We start from the raw sequence: 21512 nt of genomic DNA, 5'->3' as shown, positions 1-21512 counted from the left end.
CCCAGCAATAAATGTGACATGTAATGTTTAATGAAAAAAGTAGAAAACAATAAATTATTGTAAGTGGGAAAAGTATTTTTCAAAAATAGATATATTCGGTTTCCTAACTATTTTAACAAAGGTTTTTGCCCTTTAATTTTGTTGGTTATTACAATGTCTTTAGATTCCTCTTATCAACAAAAACATGAACTTTCTTTAAAAACAAAAATCTTGCTGTGTTTAGCGAAGTTTAATGATTGTGTCTGCTCTGGAGTAAAAAGTCACAATGTTATAACAACATTAAAATGAAATTTAAAAAACGTGTTACACCTAACATTTTCCCTTTAAGTTACAGTTGTAAAATGATATTAATGTCATCCTAAAGTAGAATCCATCTGCATAAGCATAAGCCTAATTAAAGTGGAGATCTCGCACACTGCCTTCATCAAACCTTTCCAGCCACCCTGATTGGTGAGGTCTCAGCCAATGAGGGTGGGGCAACATGGAGGCTAATTAGCATACCTATGCAGCCAGATAAAAACTCCCGCAGCTTCACCTGAGCGCCAGACCCAAGGAAGGAAAACAGGAGGAACCTGACTGGTCCTCTCCTCTCACCTCGCTGTGGAAGCACGCAGGGCCAGCTGCCGCTACCACCTGGGTTCTTGTGCGTAAATGCGCACAGCCGAACCAAAACTTTGCGCTCTCTCAGGTGGATCCAAGGCTCAACCCGTCGGCCGGCTGGTGATTCCCTCACGCCCGGTTCCCGCCGACCCGTGTCCGCTCCGAGCCAGAGTTCCGGGTGCCCCATGAGGCTGGAGGCCGCAGCCAGGATGGACGTGTTCAGGAAGCTGTGGAGGGCCAGGAAACTGATCGTGGTCGTGTTCATCCCGCTGTCGCTGCTGCCGCTGCCGCTGGTCCACCCCACCAGCGTGAGTACAGTAAACCACTTTACCCCCAAAAGCATCCAAACAGGTGGAGCTTTTCAAAATAAAAGCGTGCCAAGGAGTTAGTTTGCATGTCGTCGCCTTCCTAAAATAGTGGCATAAATCATTTTGTGCCAGAAGTATTTATTTCTTAATTTTTTTTATTGTATTTTTGCCTGAAACATCTTCTGGAAAGGGGAAAAATTGTGATTTTAATTTAGGAAGGTGACCACATGTCAGAATTAGTAACACATGAGAATATTAAAGTCCAGGAATGTAACATTTTGCAAATTCCTCTGGAATTAAGATTAAGCTGGTTTAGGTTATTAAAAGTCTCAATAAATCCATAATCTAGGATTTGATAACTACCTGCTGCTGGTGGTGTGTGTTCCTCCTGGTGGCCGCACATGGCTCCACAGTCCTGATGGGAGCTCCGTTTCTCTGAGTGTGTGTGTGTGTGTGTGTGTGTGTGTGTGTGTGTGTGTGTGTGTGAGAGAGAGAGAGAGAGAGAATCAATCAAAAGGCACACTGTCCCTCTCTTTGTCCTGCGCTGTCCCTCTCCTCAGCTGATGAGTTGTGTGTGTGTGTGTGTGTGTGTGTGTGTGTGTATTGAGGGGAGACGTCGCGACATGGTGATGAGATGGAGATCAGTTCTGAGCTGAAACTTGAGCTTATTTAGGCGAATGTTTGCCTTTTTTTTGGGGTCTTTAAATAATAATAATAATAATAATAATAATAATAATAATTGTGTTGCTCCAGATGAAACATTCCTGACAGATTTTCAGACTTTGTTCCAGAAGAGTTGGATCTGGTTTGGTTAGAAATGGTCGATTCCAGGAGCTCCTACTCCAGAGCTTTTGGAACAATTCAACTCCTCACCGTCATTAAAGTCGTTTTCTGGTTTATCTGAAACGACGACAAATTCAATCAAAGTGAATTTCTGATGACATTAACCAGCTCCCAGAGATTAGACGAAGCTCTTCCATACATTCCTGACACTTGATGTGCTGCACTGTGTGAGAACTGGACTGTTAGAATACATTCTATTGGATTTAAACTGGCCTTTGAGGAAAAGTTGTAAATAGTTCTGGGTCTTTTATATGTAGATCTGCTGCTGATGTTTATAAAAGACAGTTATTTAATCTGTCTGATAGAAATGGCCTTTATTGTTCCACAGAGGAGAAATTCAGGAGATTATATGACAAAAATCTCGCCTCAAGACAATGAGTTATTTCAAAACTAGTTTGAGTAATTTTGACTTTTTCAAGTGTTAAAATGACTCAATTTCTTGCTGAACCAACTCTGTAAAGAGTTAAATTAACACCAATTCTGATAAGGACCAAATGGACTCGGCATAGTGTTGATTTAACTCTGCAGAGTCTGCATGAAATGTATTTTACTTATCGTGCTGCACAGACGATCTAAATGAAGTCGAGACAAACTATCTAGATTAAAAGAAAATGTTGCCATGGTGACAACGACTGGGTTTGATTACGTTTTCAGTTGTTTTGTCTTCTCATCTTGTCCGGATGGCTCATGGCCCCAAATAATCTGCCTAAGCACTTGGCATGTGGCCAAACATGTTTCCAGTGTTTTTTTTGTCTTAGAAATAATTTGGCATAAACGGCATCTAAGGCTTTCTGTGTCACTCATTGACCAACGGAAACCTTTGCAGTTTTTTATTCCCTTCTTCTCATCCACTGACTGCAGGGTTTTACCCCAGAAAACCTGCTAAGCCCGGCGGTATGGCCGCTACGGCGCCCCGGCCTGTTTGTGTTGGGGAAAAAAACATTTTAATTTACCAAAATTCTGAGGTTAACGAGCGGGTATAATAATTCAGAAATAATGGCGGGTGAGGAAAACGGGCAGGTGTGGTTCAAAGTACCAAACTATAAACCTAGCTTAATGGGAAAGTTTGGAGTCTTTCCCGTTTTGAAGAGTATAGCAGCTCTAGTTAAATTAGAGAGTAAAGCAATGTTTGAAAATCTGGTTTATTGATATTTTTAAGGGACTGCTAAAGTTAAAAACAGTTTCTTCTTAACATAAGATTTTTCTCCCCTTGTTAGATGAATGTACTTGTTTTTTGTTTTTTTTACAGTGAAATTCTGCTGGTGTGAGAGTAGATGGGTCCGCATTTAGGTTTTTACAGTTTAAGGGGTCTACTATACAGCGGGTGTCCTGGTTGTCGAACTTTATTACCCAACGTCCATGTTGTTACGTCAGTGGTGTTGGATGCTTGGCACGAGTGACGGCCACAGGACGTGGCCATTAAAGCACAAAGTAAAAAAAAAAAACTTCATGACAAAGGGGGGAGAAAAAAAAAACAATCCGTGCAATTAAGTTACATAATCAACCCACCTCCATGCTGGATTTTGGCCCCCACGTGGCTTCGTTACGACAACGCGGACCTCAGACTGCGTCAGGAATGCGACAGTTGTTCAGAACGATCCTTCCTCTGTGTGTGTGTGTGTGTGTGTGTGTGTGTGTGTGTGTGTGTGTGTGTGTGTGTGTGTGTGTGTGTGTGTGCTTGGAGTGGTACTGTGTCCAGCTGCAGAAGAACAGAACATCTGTAGGACACAGTCAGGGCAGGTCAAAGAGACACAGAATCAAAGAACAAGCACTTGATGTTCGATGTTTGTGTCATCAGATGTTAGAAATTAGTTGTGGCCTGCTTAACTTTAATATAATCCCATAATGTATATTTCTCATAGAATAGGATGATAAACATTAATAGTGTTGAGAAAATGACTCAAAACGAGACTATTAGCAGTATTTTTTATAAAACAAAGTCCAATTTATTTATTATTTTTTTTTTTTACAAATTAGTTTTGTAAATCACAAACCTTTTTAAAAGCAGTAGAGTCTCCAAGACCTTTTCTAGCCAAGCATGGTTGGCTAACCTAGAACCTAAAAAAAAAAAAAAATCCAGGATAGTGTTGATTTCCTAAATTAGGGTCTTTAGTTTGGTGTAGGACCAGGAAACGATTTGTGTGGATTGTCTATGTTTTCTTTTTTATTGGCATATCTGCGCTGTCTGTGCTTTCTAGGACTAAAAATGTGAAAATGTCAGACTGGATGACTCCAGTATTTGATTAAACAAAGGAAGCTACCCTGATGTAGTATAACCTCTACTACTTTTTATCTGTAAAGTCCAGTCTCAGTGATATCTTAAGTGTTTGTAATGGCCTTTCCATGTGTGCTGGCCTGCTGTCTTTCTTATCTGGTTTTGCACACAGACTGAAACAGTTTATCATCGATTTCATCACTCGCAGGTTTTTAAACCAATGTGTGCTTTCCTCTGTTCCCATTTCCTCATCAGTCGACTGGATTGCAGTCGGCTGATGAGATAATCAATGGGATATTCAGATGGGAATGGTTTGGTTTGATGTCGTTTTCGGTGAATACCTTCCACCCTTTTCAAAAGGTTATTGTGTTGCATTCAAAGACATTCTTCAAGAAAACAGTTTTTATTAGCAGGGAAACCATTCATAGCTGCTTTGTGTCTGCCGTGTTGAAAAGTGTGTTCAACGACTAAAAGCTGTCATGGAAGATGAAATCTTTGAAATGTGTCCCTGTTGATGCTCTTCCTGTTTGAAAAGGACACGTATATCGGGATCAAAGTTGTGGATTTCACAGTGTCTTCCTGTGTCAGGTTGGGGTACGTTACTTTTCCCATAACATCGCCATCTTGCCGGTTCTTAATATGTACTTAAGGATCAATTTAATATCTGGGTATAAAATTCCCAGGTATTAATGGCTCTCTGCAGCAGAATTTCCCAAGAAAACAGCCTTTTTTATCCACTGATCATTTTATGGATGCTACACTATTAACAGAATAATGAGTTGATTGTGTTTTTTCTACAGCAGAATTAGAAATGGTATTTAATGGTGTGAAAACAAATTATATAATAGTCCAACAAGACCGAAGAAAGCTAGCTGGCTTTGATTAGACATAGGCAATCTTCAGAAATTTTTAAAAATTACATTTCTTTTTAAACTACAAATCATTTCCTGTCTGAAAATTTGCTTTAAGGAAAATTGTATTGATGCATTTATCTTCATACGACTAAGAATTTCTCATGTTTCCGATGAAACCACATTTAATCTGAAAGCAACTTTTTATCCGTTGGCCCATGTCTAACTTTTGCCATAATCAGACTTTTTTTACTGAGATGCGTCCGGAAGCAAAGAGTTCAGCTTCCACCTTGTGGCCCTAAAGCAAATCAACTGAATGATAACAGAGGATCGTCGATCAGCAATCAGGACCAATAATCAATTAACAGTGACTGCTCATCAACCTTCTGTGTCTGTTTCCATTTTCTACGTGTTTTTTTTTTTTTTTGTGGCATCTTCATTTCCTCTTTAAACGTTTCTTTGTGATTCACGTGTCAAAACTCGAACAAAAGAGAGGAGCGCTGCCAAAAACAAAGTCTTTGCAAATCTGGGCTGCGTTTAGAAGTGATTTACTGTTTAGTTGCACATTTGCGTGCGAGAACGCTTCTGAGCTCCAATCTTCTCGTTTTGTTTTCAGCTTTATCATCTGAGCTCTTTTTAAGGTTTAAAAATCCACAGGAGAGATTTAGACTCCTAAACCCTGCAGACGGCTCAGAAACAGATCGATAATCATTTTGTCAGAATATTTCTTAGGTTGACCACATTTGCAGTCCTGGTTGATATTTGTGAAGTGGAATAACATAATATACATTTTTAGCAATAAAATCTGAAAAGTGTGGCATTTGTTTGTGTTTAACCCCTTAAAAAAAGAAAAAAAGTTGTTTTTTAGAGTTGAAAACTAGTTTGACACTTTTTATTTAGCTATTTGTAAAATACATTTAAGTGTGTCAGTGTGAAGAAATGTAAAAATTATGACGGGATGTGAATAAGTACGGATTTGGTTTCAGATGATCTTTTAGAAATTAAAAATGTTGCGAACTGAAGCGATGTTTTTTTATTTTTTATTTAGCGCATGGATGAATGAAACGAAGAGCGGAGAAACAAACCTCCGCCTGACTTTGGCAAACTTCCCAAACATTTACGGTCAGATTACGGCCATTTTTAACAGCTAATCGGGCTTACCAGATGTTTTTAACACTTTTCATAATTACTTAAAAAGAACAGAACTCCCTGATAATGGGTGGTTGTTGAAAAGCTCCCTGAAATCTCAGAACAAACTCACATTATCCTAATCCTTGAAGGTGGTGACGGTTAAGTCTGCGCGGGGCTAATGCCGCCTGCGGAAGCACACTGCGTCACCGCGCCGCCCGGCTCAGAGGAGGCTTGAAGTGAAACACGAGGAAACTAAAGGAAGTCAATCCGACTGCATGGTCATGGTGGGTTTTGAAAATGCCACCTAGATGGTCAGTTGGAGGCTTCCTAGTTTGTTTATCACGTGTGTAAAAATGTTTTTTATGAGAGTAACAGAAACTTGTTTCTTGACTGCAAAATTGGGTCCAAATCCTATCCACAAATGTATCAATCCAGTCCAACGATGCAAGCAGACAATCATTCACACCCAATCAAATTCAATCCTACTTATATAACCTTGCAGATTTAGGTTAGAAAGGCAATTTGCAAAAAGTTTATTTTATTTTTTAATCTAAATAAGCTGAGCCCTAAGCAGGCATGCTTTATCTATAGCTTGGTGTAATGTACAGTACGTTTGTTTTTATATGTCTGAATCTGAGTTTTATGTTTTGCTTTGAGGTTGTTGTTTTTTTTTTGTTTTTTTTTGTTTTTTTAGTCCCAATTACCTTTTTCAGTTAGGTGTTTATAGAACAGCCTGAATAGTGAAGCACGGACTGAGCTTGCAGGACGGTGTCCCCCAGGGAACATGGTTGGGAAACAATGTCTTAGTGCAGAGGTTCCCAAACTGTGGGGCGCGCCCCCTAGGGGGGGGCGCCGTGTCATTGCAGGGGGGACGCGGGAAGCCGTCTGGATGAAAAAACAAAACAAAACATGAACACTGTATGCGCTGGGTTTTTACCTTAGAATGGCCAACTCTCTGTTATTCCTATGTCAATTTGATACAGTAGAGGCTTCCACACTTCCCATATCTGTGTCCTCTGTCACTTTTATCAGCAGTTAAAACTGTTTAATCCGTTGTTAACATGTTGTAACCTGTTTTTCTGAGCCGCCTTTAAACGCAACATGAGCGCTACGACGCTCGCGCTGGGTTTCCACCTGTGAAGGAGACCTGCTGCTGCTGTGCAGAGCTACGTAGGTTTGTGTTAGAATCACGGCAGCAAACCAGCAAAACGCAAAGAACTTTTCACAGTTTTTCCCTCCAAACTAACCGACTGAGTTGAGTAAAGCTGTTGGATGCAGGCAATGTTAGCTAAAAGATGACTAGCTAATATCAATACAGAACCTTAAGCTTAACAAGTACCTTGTAGGCTACCGATGTTGGTGTCTATTTTCAGCTACGTACATTCATTTTGCCCCCAAAAAAGTCGATGACCCCCCCGTCACACGCGTCGTTTCAACCAGACAGCCATTTGTAATCCATAGGGGGGGCGCAGAAAATGTTTGGAAACCACTGTCTTAGTGAGATCTTCCTGCAGCACAGCGGTTCATAACCATCTCTTCTGGTGTACTCTGGGATCTTCGTACTTGATGGTGGCTGAGACAGGTGTTAGTCCCTGACTAAAGTCCTGCAGTGTTAGACGTAGGGTCAAACCCTTAAAGCATTGGAGGCTTTATAGTCTTGATGTCAGTTACTTGGTTGTTCGCCACCAGGGTCTCTCATGATGGACGTGTCTTTGTTGTTACCATGCAGATGACTTTGACTACCTGTCTTACTGCCCCAGGGCAGCTGTGACTACTGTCCAGTAGCTCACCACCATCAGCGTGAATGACTCTACAGCAGGGGTGCCCAAGTCCAGTCCTCGAGAGCTACCATCCTGCAACTTTTAGAAGTATCCTTACTCCAACAGACCGGGATCAGCTCTACAGAGGCCTGGTAACGAGCCATTCATTTGATTCAGGTGTGTTGAAGCAGGGATCCTGAAAGTTTCAGGATGGTAGCTCTCGAGGACTGGACTTGGGCACCCCTGCTCTACAGTGATGTACTTTGGCGTCCTCTGGACTCGATGAAGCACTATGCGAGTACAGGCCAGTTACCATTTACTCTCTGTCTGTACTCGGTACTTGGTTGTAAACCTAGTGAGGTTTGCCCTTAGCACTCCGAGACTGAATGTATTAAAGACCTGTAGAGTTGGAAAGGAAGGAAGAAAGAATTCAGAGGAAAGGAATTGAAGCTAGGAGACGATCAAGGAACAACAGCAGATAACCCTTGCTGATTAGTGCATCCCAAAGCGAACCCAGACCATAACGACTCTACTGCCATGCTTCTGTATTGTTACAGAGATGGATACTTGGAAATATCTTTCTCTTTTATCTTCACCTAACATGTCAGTCGGTGCTTAGAGAAGGTATACGATTCAAACAGGTCTGGACATGCCGGACATGTTCCTCCTCCCCTGAGTTTATTCATTTAAGATTAATTGAGCCACATCGATATATTACACTCAACGCTTCTCTTACATAAAACTTCAAGCTCACAAAGCATGTGACTGCTCATGTTTAACACTAAAGCATTTACTTAAGCTGTTATCATTTATTTAATGAAGAACAACCGTTTTCTGCAAGATCGATGGGAGTAATTGGTAATCCTGGCATCTTAAAAATATGAGACTTGGAGTCAGTTTTTAGGGCCAAAGAGCCTGCTAACATCCATGCTAATGTTTAAAGTGCTAGCATATGAGAAGCCTGCATGTTGGCATCTGTAATATTGCAATGAAATAATTTTAAATAATCTTCAGCGTAGATGAGGAACTCTGACTTCTCTACTCTTAATGTTGCTAAACGTTACAGTAGCTGCTGTTTCTACATGGATCTAATGGATTGTTTTGTGGTTTGCAGGAAGCGTGCTGTGCGTACGTGTTGATGGTGACGGCGGTCTACTGGGTGTCGGAGGCCGTGCCCCTGGGGGCCGCTGCCCTGGTCCCGGCATTCCTCTATCCTCTCTTTGGCGTTCTCAAGTCCAGCGAGGTGAGGCTCATGATCCCCCCACACCAACCAGCTGGAGCTTCTTTTCTCTCAGGCTTTTGTGGAAAAGAAAATGTCAATCCTCAGACTTTAGGAAAGACGATATGAAGGACACTAGGAGGAGAGGAGTGACTTTAGGAAGGGAAGAAGAACTCTAGGAAGCATGGAAGAATAATAGGAGGAAAGGTAGGACACTAGGAAGGAAGGATGGGCACTGATAGAATTTTCTTTTGCATATTTATCTGACTGACCTAGAGCCCATCATCCTAACTAACTAACCTTTATTACATAAGCACAGAAAAAATGATCATGTTAGTTGTTCTCATACCAACTTTCCTTTGCTCTTCACGTTCCTCATTAGCCTTACATAAACTTTGATCCGAACGCCTCGTGTGACCGGGCTGGCTCTGTCCAAGCGGTAAAGAATCTGCCGCTGCACTGCTACACTGTAATCTCTTTCAAGTATTTTCTAAAAATATGCTGGCAGAGATTTATGCAACATTTCAAGACTATTATTGTCCTCCACGCTTGAGCTCCACAGGTTAAAAGTAAAACTTTACCTGCCGTTAGGAGTAGCATTAGCGGGAACGTTGACCTGGTTCTTGGAGGTTTCTGCGGTTTAGAGAGCCGTATTAAAAGTACAGCGAGAATATGTTATAATCCTTTCTGACCTTTTACAATTCTTTTGTTCTGTTTCGCTTGAATAAGTCAACATGTAGACTGAAATGGTGGCAAGTTTTAGCTGGAGAAGCCAAGCATGTCTCACTTTGCATAGCTTGTCCACCTGAGAAGAAGAAAAATCATGTCGGTAGATTCTCTCTTTTGGCATATTGCAGCTAAGTCAACATTAAGCTAAACCATATAGCTGGGCAAATCAATACAAAGGGACAAAATTGAACCAAAATGCCATTCAATTATTAATTATATACCATGAAATACATAGATGTTTAATGAATTTATGTAATGGACAATATTTTTACGTCATTAAATCATTAAAATGCCTATAGGTAATTAAATATGTAATTAATTATTTTATGGTTCCTGTTGTTGCTGCATCAATGTGAAATCACCATTGGTCAAACTTGCTCATTCACACCGAGAGGCGGGGCTATGGGAGGGCTGTGGGCGGGGCTATGACCATCAACCAGAGGAAATGACTGATAAAGTCGACGAATTCATACATTTAATAAATTTTTAAATATTTAAACAAAGTCTATATATACAAAGTCTGTGAATTTAATTCAGCTTTTTTTTTTTCATTTTATGGTACATTTCATTAATTATGTATTTATTTAATTTAGTTAAGTTGTTTTTGGAAATCATTTACAATTGTTAGGGTTTTTTTTAATCTATATTGCAGCTTAACTGTAATAATTTTCCTAATTAATTTCAACTTGACACAAAAAGTAAATCTTATGCCATAAGAAAACCTGTTCATTTACATTTAGCAAGAGCCTGTATATCTTCTTTAAGTCTATTGTGGCAGCAATATCAGAACCAAGGACTTAAAGCTAAAAAAAACAAAGTTATTTCTGTTTTGGGGACGACTGTGAAACATCCGAATGAATTTTTGTAATGAAGAATTAAACAACAAAAGTGTATTCAGTCAGAGGCTTCTTCCAAACCGCTGTAATACTGTGAGCTGCAGGAAATCCTTCTTACAATAACGTTTAATTTCCCTCTGAGATGAATAAAGTATTTTTGAATGTGAATTTTATTGAAAGTGTGCCAGATTATTAGTAAAATAAATACATAAACTCCTCCTCTCTGCCAGTACAAAGCAATTCTTCTCTTGACCTGAGTCTTGGAACGGCACCAGTAGTTCATTAGTGAATCATATTCATATTTTTTTTTCTTTTTTGCATTGTTTTTGATTTTTTAGTTTTTGTCCTTTTCTCCTTTAGAAACCACTTCATCTTAATATTTTTAATGGTATTCTTAGCAGAGCGCTGTTTCACCTCCAACTTTCATGGGATAAAAATCACCACTGTGAAAGCAAAACATTAGCTGTTTATCTTTATTAAATTATCAGAAACATAAACCAGTTTAAGATGTTTAGTCAGACATTTTAAAACCATAAATGTGCCTCCTCAAACACTGTTTTAAGATGGCTAATCAAGAGCAGTTGGTCTTTTTGTCTCTTCATTAACATTCAGCTCTTTAGCTGAGGTAAATACTTCGGCCGCAGGAATTAATTAGTCATATTAAAGTTCTCTGTTCAGTTCAGATTGGATTAGTCTTTTTTTAGATTTTAAAGTAGAATGGGTCCAAATTTGTTGAAAAACTGTGAAACAACCAGTTAGCTTGGCGGCAGCTAGCTAACTAGTTGCTGCCTAGATAGCTAGCTAGCTTCAATGCTCAGCCATGTTTTTTTTTTTTATAGCACTTGCCCTAAAAGTACTTTTATGCACCTCACATAAAATGCCTCCACTTCAGAGGGGGTGTACTTTTTTTTTTTCACATTTACATATTTACATATTCCATGTGAAGGTCGGTGCTATTGGTACCCTTTGAAGTGAACAGAACAAACATAAAAAGTTTGTGATTTGATGCAACTCGACTGGAGAAAATCCGTCTTTTTTTTTTTTAGGGGAGAGGTTAGGCGATGGGTGCCATGAACACAGTGGGTGGGAAGTGGAGCAGATTAACAAGAACAACAGTAAATTGTAACTGACGACCCCAACAAGAGAAGGAAATGCTGAAAGACACCTTCTCAAGCTTCCTTAGATTTCCTCTGCTAGCTGTTTTGGTCCATAATTCAGTTTCAATAGTGTCTGCTTTGGGAACTAACATGACCATTTGTTGTGTTTGTGTGTGTTTAGGTAGCAGCAGAGTACTGTAAGGACACCACTCTGCTGCTGATGGGAGTCATCTGCCTGGCCGCCTCCATAGAGAAATGGAACCTGCACAAACGCATCGCACTGCGCATGGTGATGATCGCAGGGGCAAAACCTGGCATGTGAGTTATATACTTAAGATTTTTTAAAGGTTCAGCATTATGTTACATTTTGTTAGTGTTACGTCATGTTATAAAGTTATTCCTTCATCAAAAACATAACTGGAGTGTTTGCCTTGGGAGATTAAAGGATTTCTCACTCATTTCCAAGCTTCCTAGCCTCTGTCTCACAGAGCAACCCTCCCCCACTCAGTCCCTTAAGACTAGCCAGTAGCAATTAGCAAACACTTGGTGCACAGTGAATGTGAACTTCACATTCACTGTGCTCATTATAGGAACTATTTCTCTGTGAAACACTAGTAAAAAACATTGTTAAAGTGTTAATAGAGGAGCCATGTTGTGATGACTTTCTGAAGGCAGAGTTTCAGAAAGAGCAGGAGCTTCTTAAAGAGACAGAGGCCAGATTTCAAGCCGTTAAATTACAAAGTGAAAACATTTGTGAAAGTCCCATGTATGTTCATCTAAATAGTAAAAAAAAAAAAAAACCAGAAGATGATTTTTACTTTGTGACTCAGGCTGGTGCTGGGCTTCATGTGCTGCACGGTCTTCCTGTCCATGTGGCTCAGCAACACGTCCACCACCGCCATGGTGATGCCCATTGCCGAGGCTGTCCTGCAGCAGCTCATCTGCACCGGCCTGGCCGACTCCCACGACTACTCGGAGAGCGGCGATGCTCCAGAAGAGGACAGCGGTGGGTTCAAGGGTTTGTTTCCATATCACTGCACATAGCGCAGTGAAAAATGTAACCCCTGACATATTTAAGCTTTTGCTGATGTTTTAGATCTTCAAGTTAATTTTAATATAAGATGATCTGAGTGAATACTAGAAAATGAACCCTGTTTAGTTTGCTTTATCCAAATTTTTCTAGAGGGTCCGGTTCGTTTGCCCAGGTGTGAATGCACAATTGAATTCTGATGCGGACCAAAAAAATTAACTCAAACCGTTACAAACGCAGGTCTCAGTTCGTTTAAAGTGAACTGTGTTGTGGTTCGAATTCATACATGAATGCCAAGTGGACCAGAGACCAGAAGCAGGAAGCGAACTGGACAGACAGTTTCTATGGTTTTCTGATTCTACACTTCTTTGAGTAAATTTTTTTTTTTTTTTTTTTTTTTTTTTTTTTTTGGAAACCGTTTTCTAAAACAACTTTACTGCAATTGACAGCAATTGATGAAATCATCAATTGAAAATGTACTTTTGAATGAAAATAACCCTGGTTATTTTTGTCTTACATTTAATGATGAAACATTGCCAAATAGGTGTGAACAAAAACAAATCGGAAGAAAACTTTCAGGACTAACAAATTGTTTTTTTTTTGTTGTTTTTTTTAGCTGTGTGAAGGTAAATGTGATGCAGAGAACCTTTTGATAATTTTTGTCTGTTATATTGCAGCTGTTTCAACCAAAGAGGAGAACCTGGACAAGAACCAGCTAGAGCTGCTCTATCAGAATGAACAGTATGTGTGTAGAGTCTTGTTTTATATGTCTTTCTCCTTACTGCCTTATTAATCAACTTTCTTCTTTCACTGTCCACATCTTTATGCTAATACATCCGTTATAGTAAAGATGAATATTGTGTGGTGGATACTACAAGCACAAAATTTGATTATTTTTTTTTCAATGAAAATTATGTATGGTGGACCACAGGGTAATGTGTGTAGTCCCCTTTTGTTTACAGCCAAATTTTCCATCATAATTGATTTTTTTATGTCGATTTATATTGCTGTTTAAAAATATATTTTAGCCATTTTCTGCTGTGTTTGACAATCATACCAATTTTTTTTCCACAATTACTTTCACAAATAATTCCTGTAACTTTTACAAAATCTCTTTTACAAGACATGTTATCTCTCTAAGTAAGTCAGTTTTCTTACCCCAGAGTACTAACATATTATATTATATTATATTATATTATATTATATTATATTATATAATATATTGGCTTTCTGCATATTTTGGTTCCTACTCTGAAATGTTATTAGTCACTTATTACATCTTCAATGATTAAATTTACTTTAATCAATATTAATTTGCTCTCTTCTCATAATTAACTTTGGACATGCATTTTTTCCCCCCATCCGTCTTAAATGAGAACATAAAAACTATTTAAATACATTTCTGTACGTTCGTTCATATTTTATGTTTTCCAAACTTTTATTGTCTTCATCATAAAACAATTCTGGCTGTATTTAAGTGTGTAGTAAATTTGACAGACTTCTTTTCATTGCACCATTTTGTGTTTGCATTTTGTTTGTGAATCTGATTCAGATTAACTGTTTTTTTTTTTTTTTCTCCTTTCAAGGAATGAACGCTCCAAACAGGATGTCTGTTCCTTCACTGAGGTAAAATACAGTTTAAGTGAAGTGCACTGAAAAAATGTTTAATCGCTTTTAAACCTTCTTCTTATATTTCAACCACAAACTTGCATGTATTTTTGTGAAATAAAAAAAAAAACATGCATTTAAATTACTGGCCTAAACAGGAGCGGGCCCTGGGGGTGTGGGGCCTTAGGCAGGAGTTGATGTGGGGCCCCTCTACCTATTAACAACAAAACCACCAAAATTTAAATTGTGACTGCCAATGCAAGAATTTAACAACAAAAAATAATTTTTCAGTTTTGCAAAGCAAATTTCCCAATTCCTTTAATTCTTACAGAAAATATCAAATTAATTCTAACAGTATTCCCATTCTCAATAAACAAATCTAAGACTTTTAGATCTATTGTTTGTTAGAATTCAAGCATCTATCGGGGGCCCTAAGCAACAGCTTAGTTTGTTTGCTGCTTGGGCCGGCTTTGGTCCTAAGGCAAAACTTTAGAGGAAAAAAAAAAATCTCAATGTTTAGAACCAGTCAGTCAGTTTAAGTGAATATCCTCCACACAGCGTGACGTTGCCACCACGCTTTCACGCTAAAGATGGATTTTAAATGTTTTTTCTTATTGTGACACATACGTTTTTTTCACTAAATACACATGATCTACTAATGAGGCGACTTCTGCCCACAAATGGCTGACCCAGATTTTATTTTTGGGGTTTTAGAGCAAAGGTGACTGAATGCAAATACTCTCCACTTTTCTATTAGAATGCAAATTTACAAACCACCTATTCATCCTTTTTCCTTTCACCTCCCAATGAACTTTGTGTTCACCTATCCTGTAAAGTTTGTGGTTGTAATTTAACAAAACATGGGAAATATGAAATGATCAATGGATAAAAAGATGCAAATAATAACGCACACAAATTTCTCCTTTCGCCCCTTAGGGTCAGGCGGGTGAGCCGAACGGTTTCGGTCTTCAGCCCGTCTTGAACAAGACTTTTGTTCGACAGAGCAATGGACACCTACCGCAGGTCGGGGACAAAACGCAGCCCCTTTAAACTCTCTCAGCGGCTCCCCGCAAGTCATAGTGTTGAATTCAGACGAAGCATTCCTGTGATTCCTCTCTAGGTTGCCGTAGAGATCTCAAACGTGAAGCGAGTGAGAGCCAGAAGAGACTCCCAGTACCCCACGAAGAGGGACCACATGATCTGCAAATGCCTGTCACTCAGCATCACCTACGCAGCGACCATCGGAGGACTGATCACCATCACCGGGACGTCCACCAACCTCATCTTCGCCGAGCAGTTCAACACGTAGGTCCATGTTCTGTTTACAGCTTCATATTCAGAGGCTAAAACAACCTTAGACCACTGTGGTGAGCAGGTGGAGGTTTCAGAAATCAACAATTGAGCTTTAACTGGGAAAAAACCCAGAGAGTGAGTATTGATTTTCTTCAATATTAGCAATTTAACTGGTAACAGGTGTGAGGAATTTTTATTCTTAACGTCAAAAGATCTACTTAGCTTAATGTTTGTCACGTTAGCCCAATAGCAGGTTTTGATTTTTCTTTTTTTTATAAATTTGAATTTAACATGTGTAATTCAAAATCTTAAGACTTTTTTTTTTTAGTCAAATGTTTTTTCCTAATTCATTTTGTTGAGAGAGCAAAACGATAATTTGCTTTTATTCTGATGCCAACAGATTTTTATCCAAAATTTCCTGATATTTCAAACAACATGGAAGCTAAACAAATACAGAAGCTGTTACAGTAACAGCAGCTCATAATGACCAGAGATGCCATAATTCCATTTGGTTTTGAACACATGTGCAGCTAGTTTTGGCGACCGCGTTGCTGTGATTTAACACTCTGTGTGAAATCAGAACCCGGGGGCCTTGAAGGGTCTTAAATCAAACTAATCAGCCTGTACAGTCCTAATAGAGCCGATTTTCTCCAGCCAGTGTTTTTAAGCCCCACAGAATGGCCTCCTTCATGTCACAGCTCAGTGGGCAAAGGTCATGCCTTTTATTTTCCGCGCAGTTGGGTTTGTGTGTGTGTGTGCGCGCGCGTGTGCATCTGTGTGTGCGTGTGTGTGTGTGTGTGGCAGAGGTAATCCTAAGAGTATATTTCCGGGAACGGGACTCTTTTGAGAAAGTTAACTCTTTGCTAAAAACAAGACTCGTGATGGACATGTAGAGAGTGCAGTAGCTCTCAAAAGTATGCAAGTCCCGTTTTCTGTGACCAAAAAAAAAAAAAAAATGACGTGGTTGCAGAAATGTCTAAAGTAAAACTTTATCGAGTTAGTCATATTCAGGCACTCTGTCTTCCAAAAGTTCTCCAAAGCTATCAGATTGTGAGGATATCACCTTTATTTTCAGCTTTCTAAAACCAAGCTATTGGAAAACCTTGATTAAATATCTGAGGTACATTCAAAGAAAAGGAACCCCAGAGCATGATGCTGCCACCACTGTGTGGCCATGTGTTTCTTGTTGTTCAGTGCCATGTTTGTATCGTTTTGTCTTCTTTGCTTGCTGGAACCAGATGCAATTTATTATTGCGCCGTCAATTTAATCATGTCACTCAGTCCGATTGGTGCAAGGTGATATTCAGGAAACGTTTCAGGAATTTCTTTAAGAATGTGGACTTTGGACATTCCTAGTGTTGGGGATGTCTGTGCTAGCTACATGTTTAGCATTGAGATGCTAATACCTTCGCTGCTAAGCTAACTCCTTTTAGCACAACAGTAGTCGTTTTTTAGCATCCAATCATACTGTTTTTAGAAGCAAACATTCAGCCATAGTGGACCTTGGGGAACATCTGTCGCTTTCAGCAGATGTTGTGTGTGCGTCAGATTTACGGATGTACCAGAAACATGCGAATACAAAGGTTCCGCTTGAAACTTTTGTGTGCAAAAAAATAAAAATCATTCATGCTAAAATTTGTAGCGCATTAAAATCTACTAATTAATTAATCAAAATATTCTATTTTAAGATCACTTTTGTCCTTGTTTTGTCCTGACTGTAAGTGAAGACGCTGGAAATATTATTAACCACAGGTAGCATAGCTACCGCTCATGGCTACTTGACAGAACCAAATTTGTTTGAATCCAACTGAAGTTTTGGTTTCAGTGAAATAAATCCGGTTGAGTCTGCGGGTTTCCAGTGACTGACTCCACCTGTTGGAGCTCAGATTTGTGAGCCCATCAGCCGTCAGTCTCAGCAGGCATCACTCGGTTTGGAAATGGTTTGGGGTTTGATTGTTGTTTTTCATTCTTTTAAAACGCTAAAAGTTCCCTCACCGTCTCTCTGTCTGGATTTTTTTCCCTTTTCCAGTCGTTATCCGGAGGCGAAGGTGATCAACTTCGGCACCTGGTTCATCTTCAGCTTCCCCATAGCCATCATCATGCTGGTGCTCACCTGGCTCTGGCTGCACTTCCTCTTCCTCGGCTGCAAGTGAGTGCACTTCTTTCTTTCGTTCATTCGTTCGTTCGTTCTTTCTTTTCTTTTTTTTTTCTTCTTCTCACGGTCAGACTCATCCAGGTGTGTGATTATTAGTGTTGCTCACGCTCGCATCTTATCATTACGGTAATCCGTTGGTGTCTCTGTGCTCAGCTTCAGACAGACGTGTTCGCTGAGTAAGAAGCGCAAAACCAGGAGAGAAATGATGTCTGAGCAACGGATCCAGGAGGAGTATGCCAAGCTGGGCCCCATCAGGTGACTGGAGAGGCTCGTGTGGAAAACTCTGTTTTTATTGGGATTTTTTTTTCTTAAGTGACGCATCGACACAAAGTAGCTCAGAAATGTTAATCGTTTTTTTAAAAACTCAATTTTCAAGTCTGGTTGCAGATCCTCCAGCTGGATTTTACCTTTTTTTTTTTTTTTTTTTTTTTTGTTCTCAGTAACTGTGTTTCCATTAACAATATAATTGTGCATTTTGACATTTTGAAATAAATAAATTCGCTTAATAGAAACATGGCAATTAAAAAAAACTTTTCTGATTAAAAAGGATGACATTTTTTTTCTTTCCCCCGTATCAAAATTCTTTTATTTTGCAAAACATCCATTGAAACACTTTTTTCTCATCACACACGAGTCACATGATCAAAAACCGGATGATCATGTGACTCCACAAAAAGAAGACGGCAGGAAGTAGCTGGAGGATTGTGGAGAAGCTTGTCTTTTTTTTAATGACTTCTCGCGTGAACAAACTTATTCACATGTGATTTTAATTGTTTTTATTTTTTTCATTCCACTCCAAATGTACCATCAATTTCTTTGACATTAGCAGAATATTGACAAAGGTTTGGACACATTTGTAATCAGAAGTTAAATCCAACTAAACCTTTCTTGTTTCAGCCAACTTAAAATTACAAAAATGACAAGAACGAGAAAGCAGTTGGTTTCAGGTGTGACCTTAAAATACAGTTAACTCAGACGAGTCAGTTAACCTGTCAGACGTTTGTGGAGAGAAACCCAACAGGTTTGACCCAAGTCAAACATTTTGTACAGTGATGCACATCATTCCTGATACTAACCAGATGAATGTTTGAATTCAACAAAAGTAACAACAATTCTCTAAAAACTGGCAGCTTCCTGGAATTTAGCAAATGGAAATAATGTTAGTAATGCTAACTAAGCTAAAATGCTGCATTTTGTTTGCACTACTTTGTGCTGCTCTTTCTCAAAAAAATACTATTATTAATATTTAGTCACTTTTCTAGTTGTAAAGGTGACAAATTTTGAAATAGAGGAGTTGAATCGTCTGTATCCAACTCGTCTGAGGTCACACCCACATGTAGCTGCGATGCCCACTGGTGCAACAGTTGCTGACGTGCTTTTTGTGGTTGCGTTGCAGCTACCCCGAGGTGGTGACGGGGATTTTCTTCATCCTGATGACTCTGCTGTGGTTCACCAGAGAGCCTGGCTTCGTGCCCGGCTGGACGTCGCTCTTTGAGAAGTAAGCGGCTCTGGACGTCGCAAACACTCCTCCTGTGGTCGTACTTAGTGGCTCCACCGTCCGCGGCGAAAACAATCCAATTAGCACCGTTGCGGGATTCGATGGATTTCTGTTTTTTGTCTCCAGGAAGGGCTACAGGACTGATGCAACCGTGTCCGTCCTCCTGGGCTTCCTGCTCTTCCTCATCCCCGCCAGGCGTCCCTTCTCATCATCCTCACCCAGCTGCAGTAACTCAGGTCGGTTCCCGTGCAACAGCAAAAACTTTTTTTTTTATTTTTATCCAGTGGTAAATCATGCAGTAGAATTTCCTTAAGAATATACAGCAAAGAATTACACAAATATGTTAAAAAACAAACAAACAAGGTAATCAGCTTTGTATTATGATTGTTTTGTTTCTTGTGTTTTTTCTTTTACCTTCAGAAGACAGTTCAGATCCTGACCCTCTCGCCCCCATGATCACTTGGAAAGATTTCCAGAGGTTGATGCCGTGGGAGATTGTGATCCTGGTGGGAGGAGGATACGCGCTCGCCGCTGGCTGCAAGGTAGAATACACACGTCTCTGCTGATGTGGCAACACAACAACATGTACAAACTCTGCCCATACAAATCATGTAGCCCTGCCCATCAGTCAGCCTGGGTTTTCCGTTTATTTTTTTCCGATTGGCCAGATTTGTATTTGTGGGGTTGTTTAATGAAGCGTACCTGCAGGTGTCGGGCCTGTCGGTGTGGATCGGCAGGCAGCTGGAGCCCATGAGTGGCCTTCCGCCCTGGGCCGTCACCCTGCTGGCCTGCCTCCTGGTGTCGGCGGTCACAGAGTTTGCCTCCAACCCAGCAACCCTTACAGTCTTCCTGCCCATCCTGTCAGCTCTGGTACGTATGTCGGCTCCTCCACTTCGCATGCCATAAAAACCTTGCATTAAGTCCTTGACTTTCGCCGATAATGAAAAGAAACGCGGCTAAACGTAGAACTGCTGCGTTAGGAGTACAGTCTATAGAAAGACGGAGAGTAGACAAAGTTAATATCAGTGATGGCTCCGTCAACGTTGTCGTCTATTGATGGATTTATCTGGAGAAGGGACACAGTTAACACACTAGCAGGGAGTGAAGAGAACTTTGAACAGGAAAGACAAAGTACTGGTAGTCAGAGGCAGCCATGCTTCGACTGATGGCTTAATACACAAATGAGACACGGCTAAGCTAGCAAGCTAGCTAGGAGTACCCTCTCCCCCCAAAGTAATAATATAGAAAACACAACATAATTGATTAAATATTAGTGGTTTTTATTACAGATTACATCTCGGTTGCACTAGATAATGTTCAGTAAAACTCAACCACCATGCATTTAAATAAACAATCCCAAATATTTGTAGAACTCTCATAACTGTGGTTGTGAATCCATCTTAAAATACAAAAGCTTCCTCTTTTGTTAATTTTTTTCATCTCCATTCTTAAATTATTTTTCAATCCTCATGTTGTAATCGCCACCTTGCCTCGTCTTCCTTCGCTCCGCTTGATCTCCAACCAAAAGCCACTCTCCCTCGCTACCCCCTTGTAATGTTCCCTCACTGTATCCGTGTTGTTCTTCTTCACCCCATGGTCCAGTCGGAGACCCTGCTCATCAACCCCCTCCACACTCTGATCTCGTCCACCATGTGCGTGTCATTTGGGGTCATGCTTCCAGTGGGGAACCCCCCCAACGCCATCGTCTTCAGTTACGGCCACGTGAAGATCAGCGACATGGTAGGTCTCTGACACACACTCTGTGTGCACCTGCAGCATCAAACGGCTTCAGATTTGTTTTGTCTACAATCAAAGAATAATGTTTTATTTTCTTTTAGAACTGAATGTTCCTGTTCTTTATTTTTTCTCCCCCCCCAGTCTTTTCAGGTCAGTTAATGTGTGTTTATTTTAATCTTCCTGTCCAGGTGAAAGCAGGGTTTGGAGTGAACCTGATCGGCGTGGCGGTGGTTATGTTAGCCATCACCACTTGGGGCGTCCCACTTTTCAACCTGACCGAGTTCCCCGCCTGGGCAGTGGCCAGAAACGTCACCGGAGGCTTATAACCAATGCTGGGCTAAGGCCCGAGCCAATAGGAAGGGGTTGGGGCAGGGGGTAAAATTAGAAAGAGAAGAGGTTTTTATGAAGAAGACAAATAAAACATGACAAAGTCAAAAGGATCGTCTTCCCCAGAAAGAGACTGAGAGAACTGGCCTTATGGAAAGGAAGACGAGAGAAAATGGTGGAAAGCTAGCTTAGCTAGAATATTAGCTTCAGTTTAAGTTGGCCATATTGTGGTCGCTCTGGGGAAAAACTGAACTTCAACTAATTAACTTTACCTC

At 40.1% G+C, this 21512-nt stretch overlaps 1 protein-coding gene across 1 annotated transcript; it reads left to right on the top strand.

Annotated features, from left to right (window-relative positions):
- The first annotated feature begins 528 nt into the window (after nucleotides 1–528).
- slc13a4 (solute carrier family 13 member 4) lies at nucleotides 529–21260 on the top strand. The gene is made up of 16 exons (XM_014976503.2): nucleotides 529–908; nucleotides 8823–8951; nucleotides 11771–11907; nucleotides 12420–12595; nucleotides 13297–13360; nucleotides 14206–14245; nucleotides 15164–15250; nucleotides 15348–15532; nucleotides 17550–17669; nucleotides 17829–17930; nucleotides 19072–19173; nucleotides 19300–19409; nucleotides 19594–19715; nucleotides 19882–20043; nucleotides 20776–20913; nucleotides 21099–21260. Exons 1-16 carry the CDS (start codon nucleotides 786–788, stop codon nucleotides 21234–21236), a joined length of 1935 nt encoding a protein of 644 aa, XP_014831989.2. The 5' UTR covers nucleotides 529–785; the 3' UTR covers nucleotides 21237–21260.
- The last annotated feature ends 252 nt before the right edge of the window (nucleotides 21261–21512 follow it).

Source organism: Poecilia mexicana, unplaced genomic scaffold, assembly GCF_051168715.1.
Source record: "Poecilia mexicana isolate PSO_F unplaced genomic scaffold, ASM5116871v1 scaffold_23, whole genome shotgun sequence".
Lineage (NCBI taxonomy): Eukaryota > Metazoa > Chordata > Actinopteri > Cyprinodontiformes > Poeciliidae > Poecilia > Poecilia mexicana.
Note: the sequence above shows the minus strand (reverse complement) of the source record. Positions and strands in the feature narration are given on the sequence as shown.